This window comes from Pezoporus wallicus, unplaced genomic scaffold, assembly GCF_028554395.1.
Source record: "Pezoporus wallicus isolate ANWC-B61680 ecotype Strahan unplaced genomic scaffold, APGP_CSIRO_Pwel_v1 contig_4264, whole genome shotgun sequence".
NCBI lineage: Eukaryota > Metazoa > Chordata > Aves > Psittaciformes > Psittacidae > Pezoporus > Pezoporus wallicus.
This window is the reverse complement of record NW_026637102.1, coordinates 603,107-623,978: the sequence shown is the minus strand read 5'-3', so window position 1 is coordinate 623,978 and position 20,872 is coordinate 603,107. Positions and strand designations below refer to the sequence as shown.

Sequence of the window (20,872 nt, the reverse complement as noted above, 5' to 3'; positions counted from 1 at the left end):
GACAAGGAATATTTACGCAATATCTGAAAGAATGGAATATGTAACCATGTGCAGGATCCAACGCTAGAGTGCGCTGTGTATGAAATAACCTCACACTGTGGATGATGGGCTTGATAATACTGCAGGATCTCTCTAGACACTGTCAGAAACATTGAAGAAGTGGGTAAGTCAATCTTTGGCTTCCGGAAACGCATGAAGCTTCCTCAGAAATCCTTGGTGAAGTCAGAGACCTAAGCAGCAAACACTGAGTTTTGAAGAAAGCAGGAAACAGGACAAGGAAATTTAATAAAGAAATTAATTAACAAATCATAAAAAAAGAGAGGCACAGAAGAAAAGCAGCAATTAGAGAACAATATCAAATATTGCTTTGTGTAGCTTAGTGGAGTGCCAGAATAGATTAAAAAAGACAGGATATTACCCAAGGCATTTCTACCTTTTGATTCAGTGTTTGAGGGACAGGCTTAACTTAGATAAGAAAATTAAAAGTATTTTAAGAAAAATCTTTGTGCTTTTTAAAAAAAATATTATTTTTATTTTGACAAGAATAAAATTTAGAAACATCTTAACATACAGAAGTCCAACAAAAAAAGGAAATCATAAATCACTTAGTTAATTTACTAAAGGGAAAAATACAGTACATACAAGGCTCAAACATCCTGTAAGTTTATACAAAAGACAGACAGTAATAAATTGCATTAAAAATACATCAAGCGTTACCTGGCTGATTCGACACTGGCATTCGCCCCATTATTAAAAGGCACAAAAGACTGAGCAATGACAGCATTCAGCACCACATCCATTATTGTCAGTAAATTCATCAAGATTAGCATAAAATATTATTAAACACATGTTTAATATTCACCATGTAGATCAGTAAGAAATCCTTTTTGGAAAGAGTAAGAAAATAAAGTTGGGAAGGGCAAACATTTAAATATGACATCCCAAGACACAAAGGCTCTTCCTAGAAATCTACCTTCAAATCTTCCCAGAACAGTTTTCCCGGCTGCGTATCACTCAGCAATCATTCAAAAGAGATTTAACGAGCCACAAGCCCACCTTCCAGCAGTGTCATGATACCGCAGCAGCGTCGTCGGCAGCACGGAGCCCTTCTGGTGTGTCCAGACACACTGAGAGGGACGAGGCTACGGAGGTACCGGCACGCTGCCGACCCACCATGGGTCTGCTGGCTGATTCATTACACCCACAGTCTGTAACAGTCAGCACAAACCACAACAGGCGGATTTGCCCTTTTTTTCAGCTACACTGGAGCTGAATACACCTGAAGTCACCCTGGGTAACACATGCAGCAGCCGGCTCCAGCAAATTCCGGGGCAGAGCTTTGCTGCGCTTCTTCAAACAGTCTTTCACTCAGCTTGTGCTCGGTGATGATATCTTCCACCCGAGTTATGTAAAGCAAGGATAACAACACTCCCAGGAACTGCGGAAAGAAGTGGCATCTCTAGTCAGAGATCGAATACTGCTTATCTAATGCTTCTCACAGCAGCTTTTATAAATTATGTATACACGCATCTGTGGGGGCAGGTATGTAGTATATATACAGACAGAAACTAAGTGACTGTTGTTCTTCTTTGCATATAGGGGTACAAATGGATCACTTTTGTAAAGAGCTAATACAGCAGAAGAATTACCACTCCTGTGCCCTCAGAGCATTAGAAAGTCTCAGTGGCAGCAGCTAGGCAGAGAAGACTTAAAACAACCCAAGCAAAACCAAATTAACCCACCAAATCCTGCAATATATTGCAGTAAAGCTACCAAGTTACTGGAACGCCACCTCAGCTCGTAAGCTATGTTAAATTTAAATAAAAAAATCATAATTAAATATAGTCAAATGGGATCTTGCATACTTAGCAACAAATCAGATACGCCCTTTAATGGTTAACACACTGACCCCTTCTTACCTGGGGTAGCAATATGCCAAGCAGCACACCAGCCATAATGCTGTAGTTGTCCAGAAACCAAATAAGCACTGCATTTGTGCATCCTCGGACATATATAACATGCTGAACACTCAAGCGCTGCAAGATAACAGAGCAGAGGTTCAAACAGGCAGTTGCACTGGTGTATGATAAAGTAGCACAGGATAACTCAGAATTCAGGGAGGCAAACTTGGTCCTCCTTTCCATCTCTTCAAACCCACTGAATTCCACAAAGTCCTCATCGCTAATTGTTCTGAGTTTAAGTTCTTCCACACCTGAGCAAGTTTGTTTGTTTGTTTAAAAAAAGAGACCAACCTTTTTTTGCAAATACTTTTCTAAAAGAAATACATCCAATCCTCATTTTAGACCACCTGGAAAGCAGAGAAGCCTTTCTCTAGCTTTTATCTCTGCTTCCAAGTCGAGTACAGCAGTGTGAAAATACGAACCAAGTGCTTTGCAACAGACTCTAAAAAAGGCAGGAAGAAGAGGATTTCAGATTCAGCCCTGCAAGCTGTGCTGCACCGTGACCCCCACCCATAATACAGAAAACACTCGAGGCTACAAAGAGTGCTAAGCAGATGAATGGGGTTAAGTTAAGAATATGCTTAAGCGCTTTGGGCGTTAGAGCCAGACTGGAGCATTTAGGTGATTAAGCTATAAATCAATGAATCTAAATGGAGACAGGTCACACGTAAAGGTAACCGGTAATCCCAAAGACCAACAACTGAAGCTGGCATTGTGCACCAAGTGCCTCAAATGAGCTGGGGGGGGGGGGCTTTTTCAGACCTACCCCCTGCACCAGCACTCCAAAACTAAGAGTGGAGAACTTGTGGCAGATCCAATTACCAATTTCCCTTCTTAATCACCCTGCAATTAGTGCCTTGAAGGGGCAGTCTCTACTATGGAGTCACTGGGGCTGCTCCCAAGAGGGAAGATTGGAGGGAGGAGAGGGCTGCCAACGCTACCTGGAAGTCCCACTCCTCTTCCAGGAATAACTATTACAGGCTTAAATATAAAACACCCACTACTGGGATGTAAAACACTTAAAACCAGCTAAGTTGGCTTCACTGAAGCCAATTTTACTTGGTGAGAAACTTTCGCTTTTAATTATTAAAAACTTTCCTCAACTCAAGTCACTACTTGAAAGTATGAAAGCAGCTTTCTTTGCATTAATTGTGCAATTAGCGTAAGGGGATGAGCTTTGGGAAGACGTGCTCCATGGACACCAAACAAGGAGTTGCAGAAGATTCAGAGAAGGGAAGGTAACACAATCAATCAAGATTTTTTTTTTTTTAATATATGAAACTTATTCCAGATAAAATAATTCTAATTGCTGATTTAACTGTCTGGTAGATTAAAGCATGCAGAAGACACATAACTGATTTAAACCATACAGAGAAGCACCACCCTTTCCCTCAATAGGATGAACACTGGTTACATTACCTCTTTGTCAATGGTTTTGTATCCACACATAGTGTTGATAATGCCAGTCTGAAAAAAAAACCAAATATAAACTGTAGCAGAAAACCAAAATTACAGAAACATTATTTTTACTCTCCTTGTGTTCACTCAGTTCATATAAAACACCACCATGGTTAATTTTCAGTCCAACACCAGTCTATTTTTAAGCTCCAGGGTCAGATTTAAATAGAGCTATACATTATTTTAGAGAAACCAGTACTGTCAGTACATCATGACACAGATGTTTGAACCATCTCTATCCAGCAAAACCAGCATGGTATAAGAAACCAAAGCTAGCTGTGACAAGAGCTGTATGTAACAGCTGTTTCCACAGAACAGCTGCTTTTAATTTTAAGGTCTTAATAAACTAACACATCTTCTTCAGAAAACTGGGGGTTAACATAGCCATCATACCACCACAATGACAAATTTAAGCTCAGAACTATTTAAACCCCAAATAACATCCAATACTATGAAGGCGAGGAACTCTTCATTAGGGACTGTAGTGATAGGACAAGGGGTAATGGGTTAAAACTTAAACAGGGGAAGTTTAGGTTGGATATAAGAAGGAAATTCTTTCCTGTTAGGGTGGTGAGGCACTGGAATGGGTTGCCCAGGGAGGTTGTGAATGCTCCATCCCTGGCAGTGTTCAAGACCAGGTTGGCCTTGGGTGATACGGTTTAGTGTGAGATGTCCCTGCCCATGGCATGGGGTTGGAACTAGATGATCTTAAGGTCCTTTCCAACCCTAACTATTCTCTGATTCTATGATTCTATAATATATTTTTATATATCTCTATACATACTAATACAAAATTCATTAATTAAAAAAAAAAAAAAAAAGAAGACAGAGCATTTGCATTCATCACAGACTCCTAATGCATTTTGTGTATCCATTTAATGTTTCACATGGATCCCATGTGAAACAAGCATTACCTAGTCTGGCAAAGCTAACCTGAAAATACCATCCTTCACTTGCAAATCAGCCAGTGTAAAGCCCACCAGCATCAAAGGAAGCAATGAACAAAGCCAAAGACATGAGAGAAAACAAGAACATGCAAATGAGGAAAACAAGGCAGAATGAACTCTGCTGCATTGATACAACCTCCCTCAAAATTAAAACAAGATGTAGAAATGAGACTTGTAAATGCTCCTGGCCTCTGAGCCTGGGGTGCCCAGTCCACCTCCCTAGGAAGTAAGAGGGATGTTTGCAAAGATGGAAGGAAGACGTATCTTACAGAATGGCAGAGACTCCACCCAGAAGCCAGGCTCTCACTTTGAAAACACAACTGGCTGGCAAAAAGGGTCAGTGTATTCCTAAAGAGATCCTCTGACTATTTCACAGGACCTTTGGGGAAATGTGAGTGGTACCCATCTGTCAACCACAGGTAATAAATACCCTTGGAAGTCAAAGGTTGCGATACTAGGCATCAGCGTGTTGCTGCGTCTGCTGTGATTTCATGTTTACAAAACACTTGAGCCTAACGGACAAATGCACAGCCATCCTCACCATCCCCAAAATGTGTGACCACAAGGAATACAGTCACAAAATTTAAGTTTAACCACAGTATTTGCTAACAGGGCACAAAAAATAATGCAATGGAGATAAATACATTAGAAACAGATATTCATAGGCATTTGGGGACTCATTTTTATCTGCTATACTAGTGTAAGTCTTTAATAAACACTTTGACTTAAAAAATAGTCCCTTCAGACCTCCCCAGCATGAGCTTGGCCCATGTTAGCGTTTCAGAGGCTCAGAATCCAACCTCCAACATTAGCAGGAGTTTTCCATGACTACAAAGCAAATGAGTAATCACAAACCGTATCTGCAGTTTTCCAGGAGAGAAACCTGCCTGTATTTGGAAGCATTTGTCAAACATACAAGATTTATGTATCTTCTGGTTGGGTTGTTTTCACAAGGCAGCTAGCCATACAGCTACAGTGTTAGTATCATCCTGCCGAGTACACGACCGCGCCACTTGGACTTCACAAGGCACATCAATGGCATCCCAGTGAGGCAAAGCCATAAGCCCTAACATACTGCAGCACTGCAGCATCTTGCTGAACAGCCTGCTCTTAAATAAGAAGTTTACTTGTTATTTTGGGGCTTCTCCCCACCTTTTGATTAACTTTCTTGAGCACAGCACTTTGCAGGCTACCTTAGGCAGCAAGTAGTCTCACCCCCTGCTCCCCTGTCGCCAATGAAGCATGTAGAGAATATCCTGTTTTCCTTGGAGATGTTTTTGTTTTAGCACTTTCCTGCCAGACAGGTTGCATGTGAAATCCTCAACATGTTTGATTATTTGTGCCACCGCTGGAAAGGCACCTGGTATTGTTAGACACTGGTTATTGCAGTGCTTCACCTTCACAGTACTGCTGCATTTCCACACATGAACTAACCTTTTAAAATAAGACTTCAAGAGAGAAATGAGAGCTACAGAAAAACAAGCAGTATTTTGAATGACCACTAAAAAGCCAGATTGCTCTTTACTAGCCAGCTCTATCTTCCTTTACCATCAACTGAGGGCAAAATCCTGAGCTCTTCCACTCAGCTGTGGTTCAGCAAATACTATTTTCATATACACGACTTTCTTATTCTCAAACACTTAAGACTTAAAGCATAACTGTTTACTTTTGGTTTCTGAGAACAAATCAAAGCTCATCAGAGATTTAAACAGACTTTTTTCATATACAAAAAATGTGTACGCGTACCTAATAAACATCTTCATATTATACACATTTCTCAGCAACACCTAGCAGGATTACATACATAATTACTGCATTTATTTTCCCTTTTTTAACGAAAGAGCCATGCTCAAGACAGATGTTGAAAGGGCAGCGCGTAACAGGCACCAGTAGGCTATCCATCATGAGCTCTACTGAATCTGCTCTTACACATACTCAATTTTCTGTCTCACGTTCAGATCAAAGACCAAAACCCAGTGAGGCAGGGATTGCCCATACTGGTTTTAAGTGGAGGAATAGTTCTTTATCAAATTCAGGATTACATCCATCCCTCAAATGAAGAACAATGAAATGAAAGTGTGAACATTTTTATAACACACCTTTACATGGAACTTCACGCCTGCTCAAGTGCTGCCAGCACCAGGTAATACCAGTTCATCGTAGACTGAGAAACTGGTCCAGATTCCAGCTGACAAGGTGTCCTTCCAGGAAGGACTTACAGGGTGGCAGATGAGCAGTTTTCAAGGATGGGTTAGGGCAGAGACAGAGCAGCAGCTCGAGTCCAGATGTGCACCCACAAGGACGCACTGACGCGGAGGTAATTTGCCCACATTTCTGGATTTTACTGGAAGATGTGGTCACTGTTTGGTTTTTACTTCATACAGCAGCTGGTGCACATCACTCCAACCCCCACCCATGGAAGCAATAGGGGCCCAGGCTTCCTGGCAAAGCTGGAGCCACAAACCCTTGGGGAAACACCAGCAAAACTTCATTTTAAGCAGCCCTGGTCCAGGCGACCCATGAGGTTAGAGGAGCTCCCAGCTACCTTCTGCATTTCTAGGACTGCGCTGCGCAGCGGCACAGGAAGATGGACCAGAGCTAACACATCTAATTCTTTATTTTTTAATTTTCAGGCTGTCAAGACCAACGGATCCATAGCTCATGTTTTGAGGAGGGACCCTCTTCCTCCACTTCTTCTCTCAGACTTTCTAAAGTAAGGTACTTTTTTAAGCAAACAGTGGTGACCCAGCAGATAGCCACAATGTTGACATACTGGGACTCACTTTATTTGTGACACAGCAAGTGTAGGGCACCCCGCAGGCCAGCGGTCCTGGTGCTGCACAGTTGTGGTACACATTTTGTGACCAATCTTTATAATCTTCTCCACCACAGCACTTAAACTGGAAAAAAAAGACACAAAAGGCAAAGGTAAAAATAAATAAATAAATAGATAGATAGATAAAACCTCTTCTAAGAAGTAAAAAAACAAAGTAAGAATAAAATAATCTTAAGACTACTGAGGTACCCAGCAATTCTGTCATTTTATCAGCAGGGTACATATGAATGTATATGACAGATGCAACTGAAAAGAACTAAAGACACAGGTAGCATTCCTCTGTCACTCATCGAGCTATTACCCATGGTGCCAGAGCAAAGTGCTCGGTGCTACGTTCCACCTCCCATCTTTTCCAGGCTGAAAAATTATCCTTTCAGTTCTAGACATCATTAAGCAATGTTTTTATGTTTGTTCCATCTCGAGCTGTAATACACCTCTTCAATTCTGTTCTAGGATTGTGACTACATTTCTGAATGAGTCTAAAAGACAGGTGTTGCTATAAGGCACAAAAATAATTTCACCAAAACATTTTGGGTGTAATTTAGTAGAACTGAAAGCTGCAAACAAATACATTGAGTTTACACTGACAATATTACAAATATTCACTTTATATTCTAAATGAAGGGGAAAGAAGCAGTATATTTAATCAGTGAAATGTATATTAGCTGTACATACACATAATGTTGGGCAGTGCATGGAAACTTTAAAGCATTATGAAATCTAATGACAACATTTCCTCAGGATTGGTTGCCTTTGACAGACTTTCCGTGATGATTTTGTTTTTCAAAGCAGGCTGCCATCTCCATAACGATGTCATAAAATGCACGTATCACTTCCTAAGTTAACTTCTTTTCTTTTTAATCATTATTTGGCATGGTCACTGACATCACATGAGCCCTGACATCACATTTCTGAACATTTTCTGCTGCTTCTATAGCCTCTGAGCTGCGTGGCAGAACTCTTCAATAATCCAATAAACATTTCAACAGACCAGCCTTAGTAGAAAAAAAAAGGCTGTGAGTCAACTACACGTGCCATTAAGTAATGCTCAGCTGGGCCTAACACAGTTTCTGAATTTTAATTACAGGTATATACACTTCCACAGACATTGCCTTTAAATAACCACCTCATTAAAGAGCTTGCTATGTGCCCTCAAGTGAAAATACAACATCCCAGGTTCAAACAGCCTAACTGCCACCTAATTTCTCATTACCCGGAGCCTCCTGTTCATGAGATGCTTTTGAATGCCTTGGACTGGCAGGCAGAAACACTGAGCACAAGACCTTGGGTGGAATTTAGGCTGAATTTGTCATAATCCAGCTGTGAGGCCCCTATAAGCCTACCTGCTTGCAGGATCTGGCCTTGAGCATCCGAATCACACCTACCAAGCCAAAGCTGCATTTTGCACCCTTCTTGAAGTGATCTTGAGTGCTTCAAATGGCAGCTGGGATGCTGGATGAGCCCTGACCACAGCGATACCGTAACAGATGACATCTGAGATCTCATCCCGCTCATCAACAAAAACTTGATTATCTCAGGACTCAAAATGCTCAAAGCTGTCACCAACAACCTACAGCATCTCCACACTGAATTAATCACAAAAAAGTAAAGAAAACAAAACAAAACAAACCTGCTTTTGAACAGAATCCATTATGTTTTTGAAGTCTAAGTCATCATAATAATTCTCAATTCCTCTTCTAATATTATCATTCAAAAAGTTGATTGTCTGGAAGGCAAAACAATATTCACAGGTTACACCCACCAAAACAAAACTACAAAAGCAGGTTAAAGTGACAAGTGCAATTGATAAGCACAAAAAGAAAGGAACCCTTTTTTTTTTTTTTTAAAGGAAAAAAGAAATACCAGTTTAAAATAAATCATAAATCAGTCCTGAAGGGCCTGACCATCCATTCTCTTTTAAGGAGGCAGCCTCACTGCTGGAGAGGCACTAACAGTATAAGCACTTCCTCAGCAAGGTGCTGCTTCTCTGAGACTCTCCAAGCATCTCCCAGTGATGGTCCTGTTATGCCCAGGAAGGATCCCTCCCACTAGACACTGGGGATTCCCATCATCTTTCGGTGACAGAAAGGTGGTTTTGGGTCTTGGCACCGTGAGTGTTCTTCACCATGCCCTGGGCAACAAGAGCTGATTGTGTCCCTGCTCCCATATTGCATGAATTTTCCTTTCCATTGGTTTTCTTTTCACCATTTAATTTTCCAAGGACTCCATAACTGCCACATAAAGAGCTTTATTCCACCTTAAGCAGAAAAAAAAAGTAGCAGCTGTGCGTTTTACAGTGACTGTTTTGAGAACTATGGCAGAGGAGCAGTGGCTGACATAAAATGATGTATCAGTGGCTGATATAAAATATGTCTCTTCAGCTTGGCAGACTAGAAATCAACAAAATGTTTTTAAGTTCAGCAGATGAGGAAAAAAAAAAAAAAAGAAATACTCCAGAAAAAGAGTATTTAGTTTTCAGCATCCAGCACAATCACAGCATGGCAAAAACTGGGACGAATCATAACCAGAATGTAACAACTCTCCTTTTAATCCAGTGGCTAAAACGATCCAAGTTAAATCCTTACAGGTCAGAAAGAAACCTGAAATACACCTGCTCATTTTCTCAGTATTACAAACTGCAACACTTAGAAACAAAGCAGAACAAAATCAATTATCACATTGTTGTTTAGGATTAACATGGGATTTTTCAGGACTAGCCTAACTGGCAAAGAAGAAACAGCAGCAAATACCGACAACTCTCACACTACCTCTATCACCTCATTTAGACTATACAGATTTGAGAATGAAATAGAGAAAGAAATTAGGAAAATTAGAGACATGCAAAACAATCAGCATTTAAAGCTTTTGTTCAATACTTCCTTCTCCTCCTCATACTAGCCCGAACTTCCCCCTTTATCTTGTAAAACAAGTAGAGACCTAAACATGGATGTCCTCCACAGACAGCCAATACATGAGTCAGGAAAATGCTTACTGCACAAAACCCCCAACAATACATTTTCTTTGTCCAAAAGTCAACAGCAACTCTTCCTCACCCTCTCAGCAAATACCGTCTTTGGCATTTACTTCATTTTCTGTCAACCAAGTTCTCTGTATCCCATGAGGCCCACGCTCCTACACCGGGCAGGCTGATCTGTTCCCTTCAGACAAGGCTGGTGCTCCCACCACAATTCAGAATAAATCTGTGCAGGGCTAAGGTGACACCTATGGCAATGGCTAATGATGGCTTCTAGAAACAAAGATACCTCATCCTCTGCTCTCACCAGCCAAGTTCACAACTCCAGTTCAGCATGGAGTGAGAAGAAAACGCTAGGGAGAACATTATACCATTTCAAAATAACCATCACTTGTTATTTAAAAAAAAGAAAGCTTTATTTTATTTTATTTTTTTTTAATAACGTGTAACATAGTCTGTGTGACTTCTTTTTGTGGAAATGAGATCAGTAGGTTGGGGTGCAGAGGGAAGAGGGTGCATCCTTTTAATACTCATATCTTGCAAGATGAGAAAAAAAAATCAAAGCATGGAAATTCAGTACTTGCCATAGTTAACATATTTATGTTTCAAAGCATTTCTAACAGGGAAAAAAAAAAGTCTGCTTCTTTCTGTTTAGAAAAAACTAAGAGGTTTATACAGTTAGAGCATGCTTATAAATGATGAGGTCACCTACAGAAATTAGTTATGTTGCTTATGGATGAGGCAGGGAAGAGCTGTCCTACAGGTAACATAAAATATTTTGGCCACTACAAAATAACAGCTTCCAAATCCAGCTGGAAACTTCCCATATTGGCAGTTTCAGGCCCATATGGCAAATCAGAAAAAAGCACTTTGCAACACTTGAAGAGCTGGAAACTCATTTTGCCTGAATTGTACATTCAGAGTTACCAGATTTTCTTCATATTATTTAATCTGGAATTCATCTCCGGAATGGGTGGCAAATCCCACCCATCCGCAAACCTGCAAGGCACTGAAAAATGAGGACCTGCCTTCAGGCCTCCTTCCATTAGTGCTCAGGTGACAATTTTAACACCTTTTATTTGCTCAGCAGCATAGGTGTAACATCATGGATTGCGAGTTATGTTCTTGGTGATCAAAACCTAAACACAAGCAGCTCACCTGATTTCTGAAGATCAGGGCCACCACTCCACCGGTCAGCTCAATCAGCAAGCAGATACCAAGAATGTACATGAACTGCAGAAAACCAATAGCAAATGAGTCTTTCCACAGAACAAACCCGTTTTTTTTTTCAGTTAGTGTCCTTATGTGTGTAACATTCAATTGCCAACATACTCGGCTTTCTGCATATGAGATCTCGTTTCAAAAAAGATATAAAACTACGGCTTTATAAAACTGTTCATGTCACAAGGAAGCCCTTTTTCCACACTTGAGTCATTCTGGGTTTTGCCAAATTGGCAAACACATTATTTTTCTGCTTTGAGTAGACTCAAAACCAACAGATGCATTTATCATGCCAAGATACTTCTCTCCATAACAGCATCCCAGAGAAGCATACTAATGGGATGGACAAACCACACCAAACTTGACGTTTTTATGCTTCCTACAAAACCAGTACTTACCCGTTAGCTTTCATTTCTTGGGTAAAGCAATGCTTCAGGATAATCTAAACCAGCTTCTACTATATTGCTGTTGTCAAATCAAAGCAAATTTCTGGGCTTAGTACCTTTTGGTGTGTTGCTTCATAAGAGTGAACTGCATTACCAAGCCAGCTGAGCAGAGAGGCTGCACGATTGACACTAACAGGGTTACAGTGCTCAGCAGTAAGAAAAACTGCATCTGCTAGCTCTTATTTATTTGTGTGTGTGTATATACACAAGCTCACAAATGCACTCATACACGACCACACCATATGCATCTGTGACTACTCATCAAAATGCATGCAAAATATAAATAATATGAGGAAATCCATAGCAACACCATGAGATGGCTGTGACGCGTCAGTACTTGAAATGTTTTTCCAACCAAAAGGATTCTTCAGGCATAAAACATGGCTGTTATGTGAATTTAGGTCTGCTTCTTATCAATGAACTTCAGCAGCAGCAAAGTTTTACGATCTCTCATCTGAAAATAATCTCTAATGGTCTGCCCCCAAAGACGGTTTAATTTCTGTGCTCTCAATACCCAGTATCAGTGTCATGAATTCACCAGACATATCTTTGCTCCTGCTAAATCCGGAATCAGACCAAGACCAGATACCAGGGACTTTCTTCATTTAAATAGCCTACCAAGTTTGCTGCCACAATGGGGACAGAAAACAGCCCTGGCATCAGATGAAGACACACCACCACGCTCAGAGTGAAAGAAGCCACCAGTGCCTAAGGACCAGTGCAACTCAGCAAAATTCCAGCATAATTTCAAAATCCACAGTTACCTCTTGCTTTTTCAGACATAACATGCCATGCACTTGGCATTCCTTTAGACTGAACTGCCATCAAGGTGAAAATCATGTTTTCATGCTATATTTTTAATTAGTCGTATGCGCAACTTCCATCTGCAACCACAATGTTACATAGGAATTTCCCTAAAATTTACCCTTTCAGAGGAACTGGAGAGAAAAAAAATGTCCCTTTCATTTCTCCCTTAAGCCCTTTCTCTCCAAGCTCTATGGTGCTACATAGCTAACGCTGTAGCACGCATTTCTACATCTCCTCCCTATATTTCACTTCCCAGACAAAGGCAGACAGACCCCAGCCACCACCAGCCTGACAGATGTCAGCTTGAGCTCAGGTTTCTTTCTCTAGTAGCCTCCTCTGGGTTGAAACAAGTAGTGTTTGGAGAAACATCAGAGACCACAACTCATCTCTGCACTTACTGTCCCAGCAAGTAGGTCCCAGCTTTAGGAAATGCCCCCCTACTGGTGGGGAGAAGCCGCTGCCAGACTTCGCTTCTTCCTTCAGCCAAGGGGCAGCAAGATTTCCTCTTCCCTAACACAGCTCCCCTAAGCAGGGCATGTACCTACAGTATGGCCAGACCAGAGAAAGAGCAGGCACTGTGGTGCCAGGCTAGCATTAAATGGTATGTCAACAGCTGAGTTTGCACAATATCCACACTGGCTGATAATAATTCACATTCCTGGTTGTTTTCCATAAAGTCCTTAACTATTAGAAAATAGTTTGCTCAGCACTAGGCTCTGACCCTCGTCTGTCCTATCGCTGGCAAGATCAAATACTGCTTCTCCCTGCTGGAAGGACATCCACATATCACAGTTTTAGGGGACCACTGCCATAAACCAGTTTTATGTTTAATAAAAATAAAAAAAGCAACATTATTAAATCTTTTTTTTCCAATGCACAGTTATTAGTTTGGATTTAGGTGGCACTGAAAAGCAAAAGCAATGAGCCTTAAAAATTAAGATTAAAAAACCCAACACTTACTGCTTGAAGAAGGCATAAATTGTCTCTTAAAGAAGCCAGCACACCCACAAAAGACACCAGGAACATTATAATGCCCAAAAGTATTAAAATAATTGCTGGGGCTAGAAAGGCACTTTCTAGAGTTTTGTACTTTTGTCTTTCAACTTCTGCATAAATCCCAACCGCAAGGACAAGGGCTCCGATCACCTGGAACAGAAAAAGAGAAGAGCACAGATGTTACTCCTTCTCCCAGTAAACACAGAGATGACATTTTGCGAGTACACATGTACCTGTGACCACTCACTTCAGAATTCATTATAAACAATTAAAACCTCAAACCACAAGTTTGGATGAAGAAAATTCAAAAAAAAAACAAACCAAACAAAAATACTAAAGTAGAGAAAAGCTAAGTTAGAAAAAAACTGAGATTTGTTCATTTCAAAATATACGTAATACAGTTTTAACACAGGGGAAGTTAAACAAACTGAAACACACACCACTGTTTGAAATGTAATTTATTACCCATCTGAGATCACATACATTACATATACTGGCAAATACCACAGCTCTGACGTTCCTTCTTTGCACATCTGTGTGTGTGAACATGCATATATGCCTCAAACATAACACAATTTCTAAGTCAGCCTGCAACGAACAGCTTGAACATCCCTTCAGATCACGTCCTCTTTTATTTAGGCTCAGCAAATACAGCCAGGTGGATCCTATGCCTCCACTCCTGTCACCAGGGGAAATGCACTGATATTCTTTAAAAAGAACAAGTTTGAAATTACATCATTTTCTTGAGTAACCACCAGCTGAAGCTGTCAAGCAAAACAATGCATTGCATTTAACAAGGTAAAGATATTTTGATCAAAATAATCAATGCTCAGTCAAAATCATTTGGCATTAAATCTATGGCATGCTGAAAAAGTCGCTTTGAATCATGCTAAATTACGATAAAAAGCAAATCCCACAATACTTAATCATGAAAATTGCAATGGAAAGACTTTACTGACAACTCCAGCTGCCAGGCACCTCCCCAGGGAAGAGACCAGATTCAAATCAATCGCTTTGGCAACATTTCCACAGGAACCCCAAGTCTGCTCCCCACACATCAACGGCAAGGAAAGCACACTTCTTAATCATACCAGGCTTTTGGTTACCACATGCTGTATTACAGACAAAGGTCTAGACAAACATAAGACATACTCAACTTGCAAGACTGTGAGCCAAAGACTTAGGTTTTTTTTTAATTATGGGACATCTTATAACAAATAATAACTTACTGGAAATCTGTGATTTTCTACAGAAACTTATAGTAAGCCCAAAGGACAATACGTGGGAAATGCCACCAAGTTATCATTTAAAAATCTCAGAAGGATTCACCCACAACAATAAACATACCACAGCTATTTAAAAAGCAACTTCAAATTTTACACAACCAAATTCAGAGTAACTTCTCTGAAAAATTCAGAAACTGTGCTGTAAGGTTACAGAAAAGAAAACACAGCGGACAATCAACAGGTACCCAAATTTACCACTTGTACACTTCTACTGTAAAACTGTAATTACAGTTTTTTATTACCAAATGGTTGATTTGTAGTGTTAGCTTTAGTCCTTAAAAAAAATCAGTTATTTGGGTAACAAATTATAAACGTCTTTTCAAGCAGGGGACAACATAAACAACTCAGAAATGTTTAAGTATGCTACAGCAATCGAGGAAAGAAATCTCAGAACCATACAAAACAATTACAGTTTATAAAACTAGTGATCACACACGTACACGTGATTCAGGAGTTCTACTTTGATGATGAAGAGAATTGCAATAATATAAAAATAAAATAGAAACTTGATACCTTCGTGTCCCAACTGCATTTACCCTGCTTGGAAAGCAGCAGATATACAACTTAAAGACAGGCTCTCATGCATTTAACAACATGCTAAGGGAGCATTTAACAACGTCAACATTTGTTTGGCAGTTTCCTTGCTTAGAAAATAAATTTAAAAAAAATAAAAAATTAAAATAAACCCCCAAAATAATAAAGAAAAAAAAAACAAAACACAAACCACCATCTGGACATAAACCAAAGGAATTCAGATTTGACAGGGATTATTTGAATTTCAGAAATGTGTGGTTTCAAGACTAGAACATTTTACTGACATCTTTTTCTTAGCCCTAGTTTTCTCATCAAAACATTCAATGTAAGATTTTTTTTTCTGCTTTAAAGATTCAAAGATGCCTGTGTGTAGAAATACAAGACACATTCCCACTTTAAGAGCTTCAGATATATAGACACATACAGTGATCCTCATATACATATGCATCTTCACCCCTTTCTATTGGGATTTTTGCTCACACATCATCCAAGGCCACTTCTAGTATTCTAAACGTACAAGAAACTTCATGCTTTCTGTTTTCTGACACCAGCTTGGTCCCCAAAAAAGCCCCAATTCCCCTCATCAAATTCCCCTCCACTACAGCTTTTAGTGTCCCAAGGACCACGGTGGTTAATGTCACATCCCAGACAAATGACAGGATTAAAGCTATCTTGTGACCCACGGGGGATTTCTCACCATCCCTCTGATCTCTTCTAGAGGTGCACCAAGCCACTTGTTCTGGAAGGTTTCACACATGACAACTGAGTTTACTCCCGAGGAAGAGGACTACAACAAATGCCCATACAATAAAACTCCCTCAAGCAATCCCAAATTAACAGTTCTGCAAACCGGCATGCAGAGGGCACATGCCACAGAAACGCTTCACGCTGCATTCAGCAGCTCAGTTGCTATGCCAGGGAAAAAGCATCAGCTAATGAATAAAAATCTCTGATCAACCTATCATCTAATAGACACACGGGAATTCCAAGTTTTACACCATTTTGAAACATAAAATCTACTACAGGGGGAAAAAGCTCAGCTAAGTACACCATTAAAACCCTCACTCTTTACAATCAAGATTCATGCTTTTATTATCCTCTCTTTATAAGCATTTCATAAAGATATTTGAAACCTTTAGGATGGTCAAACCAACAGCAGCAATTAGCTACACCAAGCAGATGTGCTGACTTGGGAACCATGCCACCCGAGTCTCTTCTCCGGGACTGTACTCTCCTTTCCTGTGACTAGGGGAGGAAACACAACTTTTACGTAGGCAGCCCACCAATATACATGCTGTTTACATCCTGCATCCCTCACAACAGCTCCCAGTTTGGCAATTCACACGGGAAAAATTAACTGGCCTTGACTCACATTAAATGAGTATCCACCAGCAAATACCAGGGACTTTCTCTGGGGCTTTTCCATGCACAGAAATTGCTTTCCCAAGAGAAAGGAAATCCATTTCTTTATAAGCAGTGGCCGTAACCCTGTACTTACAATACCTAAATACAGTGCCTGCTCAACAACAGCACCTTCTGTTTAAAACGCTGGATGTTGTTTCAGCCAGGCAAGAAAAACCACATTACAGCCCCATTCACCAGCAAAACAGCTGCCTGGAGAAGTTTTCTAAAAAGCCCCAGGTGACATGGGAAGACACAGCAAGGACTGGGCCTGCAGCAAACACCCCCTCCGGCACTCCCAGCGATGCTTTCATTTCCTTTCTGCTTTTGGGTAAGGCTGATATTTGGTTCCTGGTGATTTTAAGCAATCCTGGGTAATTGAATCCGAGTGTTCATCATCACAGATGTACCAGAGGAACAGCACATCAGGGAGGAAACGAATGACTGCAGCATCCTGTACATCAAAACCCAAAAAAGCAGCAAAGGAACACAAATCACCCAAAATTTAAGCGGGCCAACACTCCACGGCCAAACTTTACTTCCATTTACAGTATTTTTTAATTATTTTAAGTAAAAAACACAGCTGGCAAACCACCACACCACTGACATTCATGGCTGATGAGATCTGCTTTGCTAAGCCAGAATAAAAGAAAATTCCGAGAGAGAAACCCACTCGCCGTTCCCCACACAATACAGCATGTGTTCAGCCGGAATACCAGGAGCACACTGCCCAGTGCCAGCCTTCCTGAGAGCAAACGCCATCAGCTCCCATCCTTCCCCTTCCCATAGCCTCCGTCCTGCTTACCGCCCTCTCTCCCTCCCTGAGCAAACCATCTCCCCAGCAGAGCTGACAAACAGAAGCCCTTGGCTATAAACAAGGGCAGCGCATTGAAAATCCAGAGCGAGCAACTACAAAGAGTAAATAAAATCCTCAGGCTGCTTGAAAAGGGGCTTTGTCCTCCACGGACACTCAGAGAAACATATCAGAAGGGCTCTTTTTCTCGTACCAGATTAATGATTGCATCCCACCGGCAAGGGCCCTTGCCAACGGAAAATGCGGGGTAGGCAATATGCACAGCCCTTCACAATGATATGCTGCAAGAAAAGGGTTTGAAAGATAATGCAACAAATTTCCCTTTTCCAAAAATTGCACCTGTGGAATAGCTGCTATGGAGTAACAGAGGAAACTTCGGGAACCTAAACCAATTGATTAGTCTGCTAAAAAAAAATATAAGATTCCCAGGATCCAAAAAAGTCTGAATTACACCCAAGCACTTTGCTTTTCAATTTTTCTTCATCCTTAAATCATAGCTTTAATCAGACACCTACTATCAAACCTGGTGGATCTAAACCTCTTCTGCCACGCAAACATGCCAAAAGCTTTATGTTCCTACCTTATAAACACGGTGTCTACTAAGGCAGAAACACAGCCCAGCAAAACGAGCTTAAGAGCATCTCATACATCGGTACAGCCTGGAGCCAACATAGCCAGACAGCATCACGCTACTATCCCGGAGCCTGAAAAACCACGTTTTAGAATCACACAGTCCTTACAAAGAGCCCCAGGAGCTCCTTCCAGCACAGGGGGTGCCTGGTTAGGGTGAATCTGCCGTTATTTGAGGCGTCAGCAGTGACAGCACGGACCCATCCTCCGAGACTTTGTTACTTTTAGGAGACAGCACATGGCTTTTAGCACACCTGGCTAAGGACAACAAGTGTGCCACACCTTTAAGTTTTAAAGCATTACAGTATCTCGGAAAAGGAATTACTCTGTACACTGATCACCGGCTGTGTAGGGCAAAGGCTTTATTTGCCCAGCTCCCCTGGGGCGAAAAGCAGTATTTAATACACGCATAAACAATTTTTATCAGCCAAACTTTCAACCCTTACAGGTCCCCATCCGCCAAAACTAGTTTGCCGGTGCCTCGGGAAGGCCGAGGAGCTGCACCCACATACACAGGTGTGCCACCCGCGGCTCCGCGACGGAACCATTAATTATTGCAAAACCCCGGTGCCTTGCGCAGGAGGGACCCCGAAGGACTCCGCGCTCCCGCGAAAGCCGAGCACGGGACCTACGGCTGCTCCCCACGGACGCCCCGGGACCACCGCAAGCTTGCACAACCCCAAACCGGGGGCGGCAGCCGCTCTCCTCCCGCCGCACACACAGACGCAACCCCCGCCTGGGCAGCCGCCGCTCTCACCCAGAAGGTGGTGGAGTAGGTGATGAGGGTGAGCTTGAGGCAGAGGTAGGACAGCCTCCCGCAGTACCGCACTTGCTCCGCGTCGCCCGCCGCCATCCTCCCGCCCCGCCGCACCTGCCGCCGCCCGTCCCCTCCCCTTCCCGGCGGCCCGTGCCCGGCGGAAGGGAGCGGCCGCCCCGTCGGGCGGGTCCGGGGGCGCCGCTGCTTCCGGGAGCGGGACCGGCTCGGGGGCTGTGGGGATGAGTGCCTGGGGATGCGGAGGGTGGTAGCAGAGCGCACGGCCGAGAAACACAAAGAACACGGGGCGGGGGGGAGAGGGAGGATGTCGGAAGCTGAATGAAAAGCTCCGGAGCGCTCCCGGCTGCGGCTTTTTATTTTTTCTTTTCTTTGTTTAGCCGTTCCCTTGGCAAACGCCGCTCTGCCGAGGGGCTGCGGCTTCGGGACTAACCCCACAGCCGGAGTCGTCATAAAAAATTGTATCGCTACGCAAACGGCCACCTCACAGTGCTGCCGGAGCGGCTCACGCATCCAGAGACCTCGGCAATTGCCAGGGAAAACCGCGTGGACAGAAACACAGAGGCTGGGTTTTTGGTTAAGCGTACATAAACAGTGCAAAGCAGAATCCCTACACTTTACAGGGGCACGATTAAGCAGTACCAGAGCGTTTACCTTTAATTACAACACCCAGGCAATTGCGTGTGCAATGAGGGTCCCATCCTGCAAGTAACACAGCAGAAGTGCAACAGTTAATGGGCATATCGGGCTGGCCCCATTTTCTGCCTATGCCGGCGTTTATCCACATGCCTCTGCCGTGACAGTGGGCCAGTGTTGGGTCTTACACAGCGATCATGAACTGCAAACACCATTCATGCCTACGAGATGAAATAACCCCTTTCAAGCTGGCAGTGCTGCACTCCTGCCCCACAAAGGGCTATTTTCCTCAGGGAAAAAAAAGTCTCATTCAAAGTGGCAGACAACTGTCACAGAGTTGGTTGTTGCATCCTGGCCCAGAGCAGACAGACAGCATTGAAAATCAGTGTCTGGTATCTGAGAAGATGAAGTGCAGCAGCATTTATTCTTAAATTACTCGGCAAAGAGATTGTGGAAAACCTCAGAGCTGTATATGTAAAAGTGGTCAGTCACACAACATTTCATTAGGTACGTATCATATAATAGCAGTTGGTGCCAAAACCTCTCTTATAAAGCCTAAAGTATATTCCTAGATAATTCTGTTACAAAAAGTGCCATTGCTTTTGCATGTGGTGCTAAATTCTGCTTCTGGGAAAAAAAGAATCCCGCCCAGGGCCCTGCCCGCAACAGAACAGCTCCTCACCTCTTAGGTTTCGGGCAATAACGCATGATACAATGTCCTAGGGCATTCATCTTCTAAAATATCAACAACTTAAATTTTCAGACAAATTTGCAAATATCTACCAGTAGCATGCAGGCTGGAAATCACATCACTTAAGTGCAGGGAATTAGTGTCCGCTGCGCATTCTTTATGTCTCTTGGGCGTTGTTCACATCCAAGTGTGTTCCTGTCATTTATGCATTTTCCTTGTTTATGCATTTAACTAAGTTAATAGTTTTGGTTTGATTTTCCTAATGTTTCACCTTGTCATTTGTGCTGTGATTTCTGCAAATAAAATTTCAGGGTAAAACCAGCTGGATGCAGAAGTCGATTAAAAGGAGTGTCCATTTTCCTGATATTGTCACTCTGAACTGAGGCAATACATAAAAACAGGTTCCTGTTACAAAGCCATATGAATATAATTGAACAATCCTTTGCCTGAATCCCAGATTTT

General features: G+C 42.0%; 1 protein-coding gene across 1 annotated transcript; it reads right to left on the bottom strand.

Moving 5' to 3' along the window:
- Window positions 1-502: 502 nt before the first annotated feature.
- Window positions 503-19,339, bottom strand: TSPAN15 (tetraspanin 15). The gene is made up of 8 exons (XM_057403292.1): window positions 19,069-19,339; window positions 13,611-13,796; window positions 11,335-11,409; window positions 8,833-8,928; window positions 7,150-7,266; window positions 3,381-3,428; window positions 1,920-2,036; window positions 503-1,438 (listed from the first exon to the last, which is right to left on the bottom strand). Exons 1-8 carry the CDS (start codon window positions 19,162-19,164, stop codon window positions 1,286-1,288), a joined length of 888 nt encoding a protein of 295 aa, XP_057259275.1. The 5' UTR covers window positions 19,165-19,339; the 3' UTR covers window positions 503-1,285.
- Between the last annotated feature and the right edge of the window lie 1,533 nt (window positions 19,340-20,872).

Bases quoted from the DNA above. Each gene is read 5' to 3' on its own strand.
- TSPAN15 (XM_057403292.1), bottom strand. From the start codon at position 19,164: ATGGCGGCGGGCGACGCGGAGCAAGTGCGGTACTGCGGGAGGCTGTCC. The intron at 11,410-13,610 runs GTAAGTGTTGGG...GGTTTTCTGCAG, and splicing joins ATTTATGCCTTCTTCAAGCA to TTCATGTACATTCTTGGTAT. The intron at 3,429-7,149 runs GTGAGTCCCAGT...TTTTTTTTTCAG, and splicing joins CTTGCTGTGTCACAAATAAA to ACTGGCATTATCAACACTAT.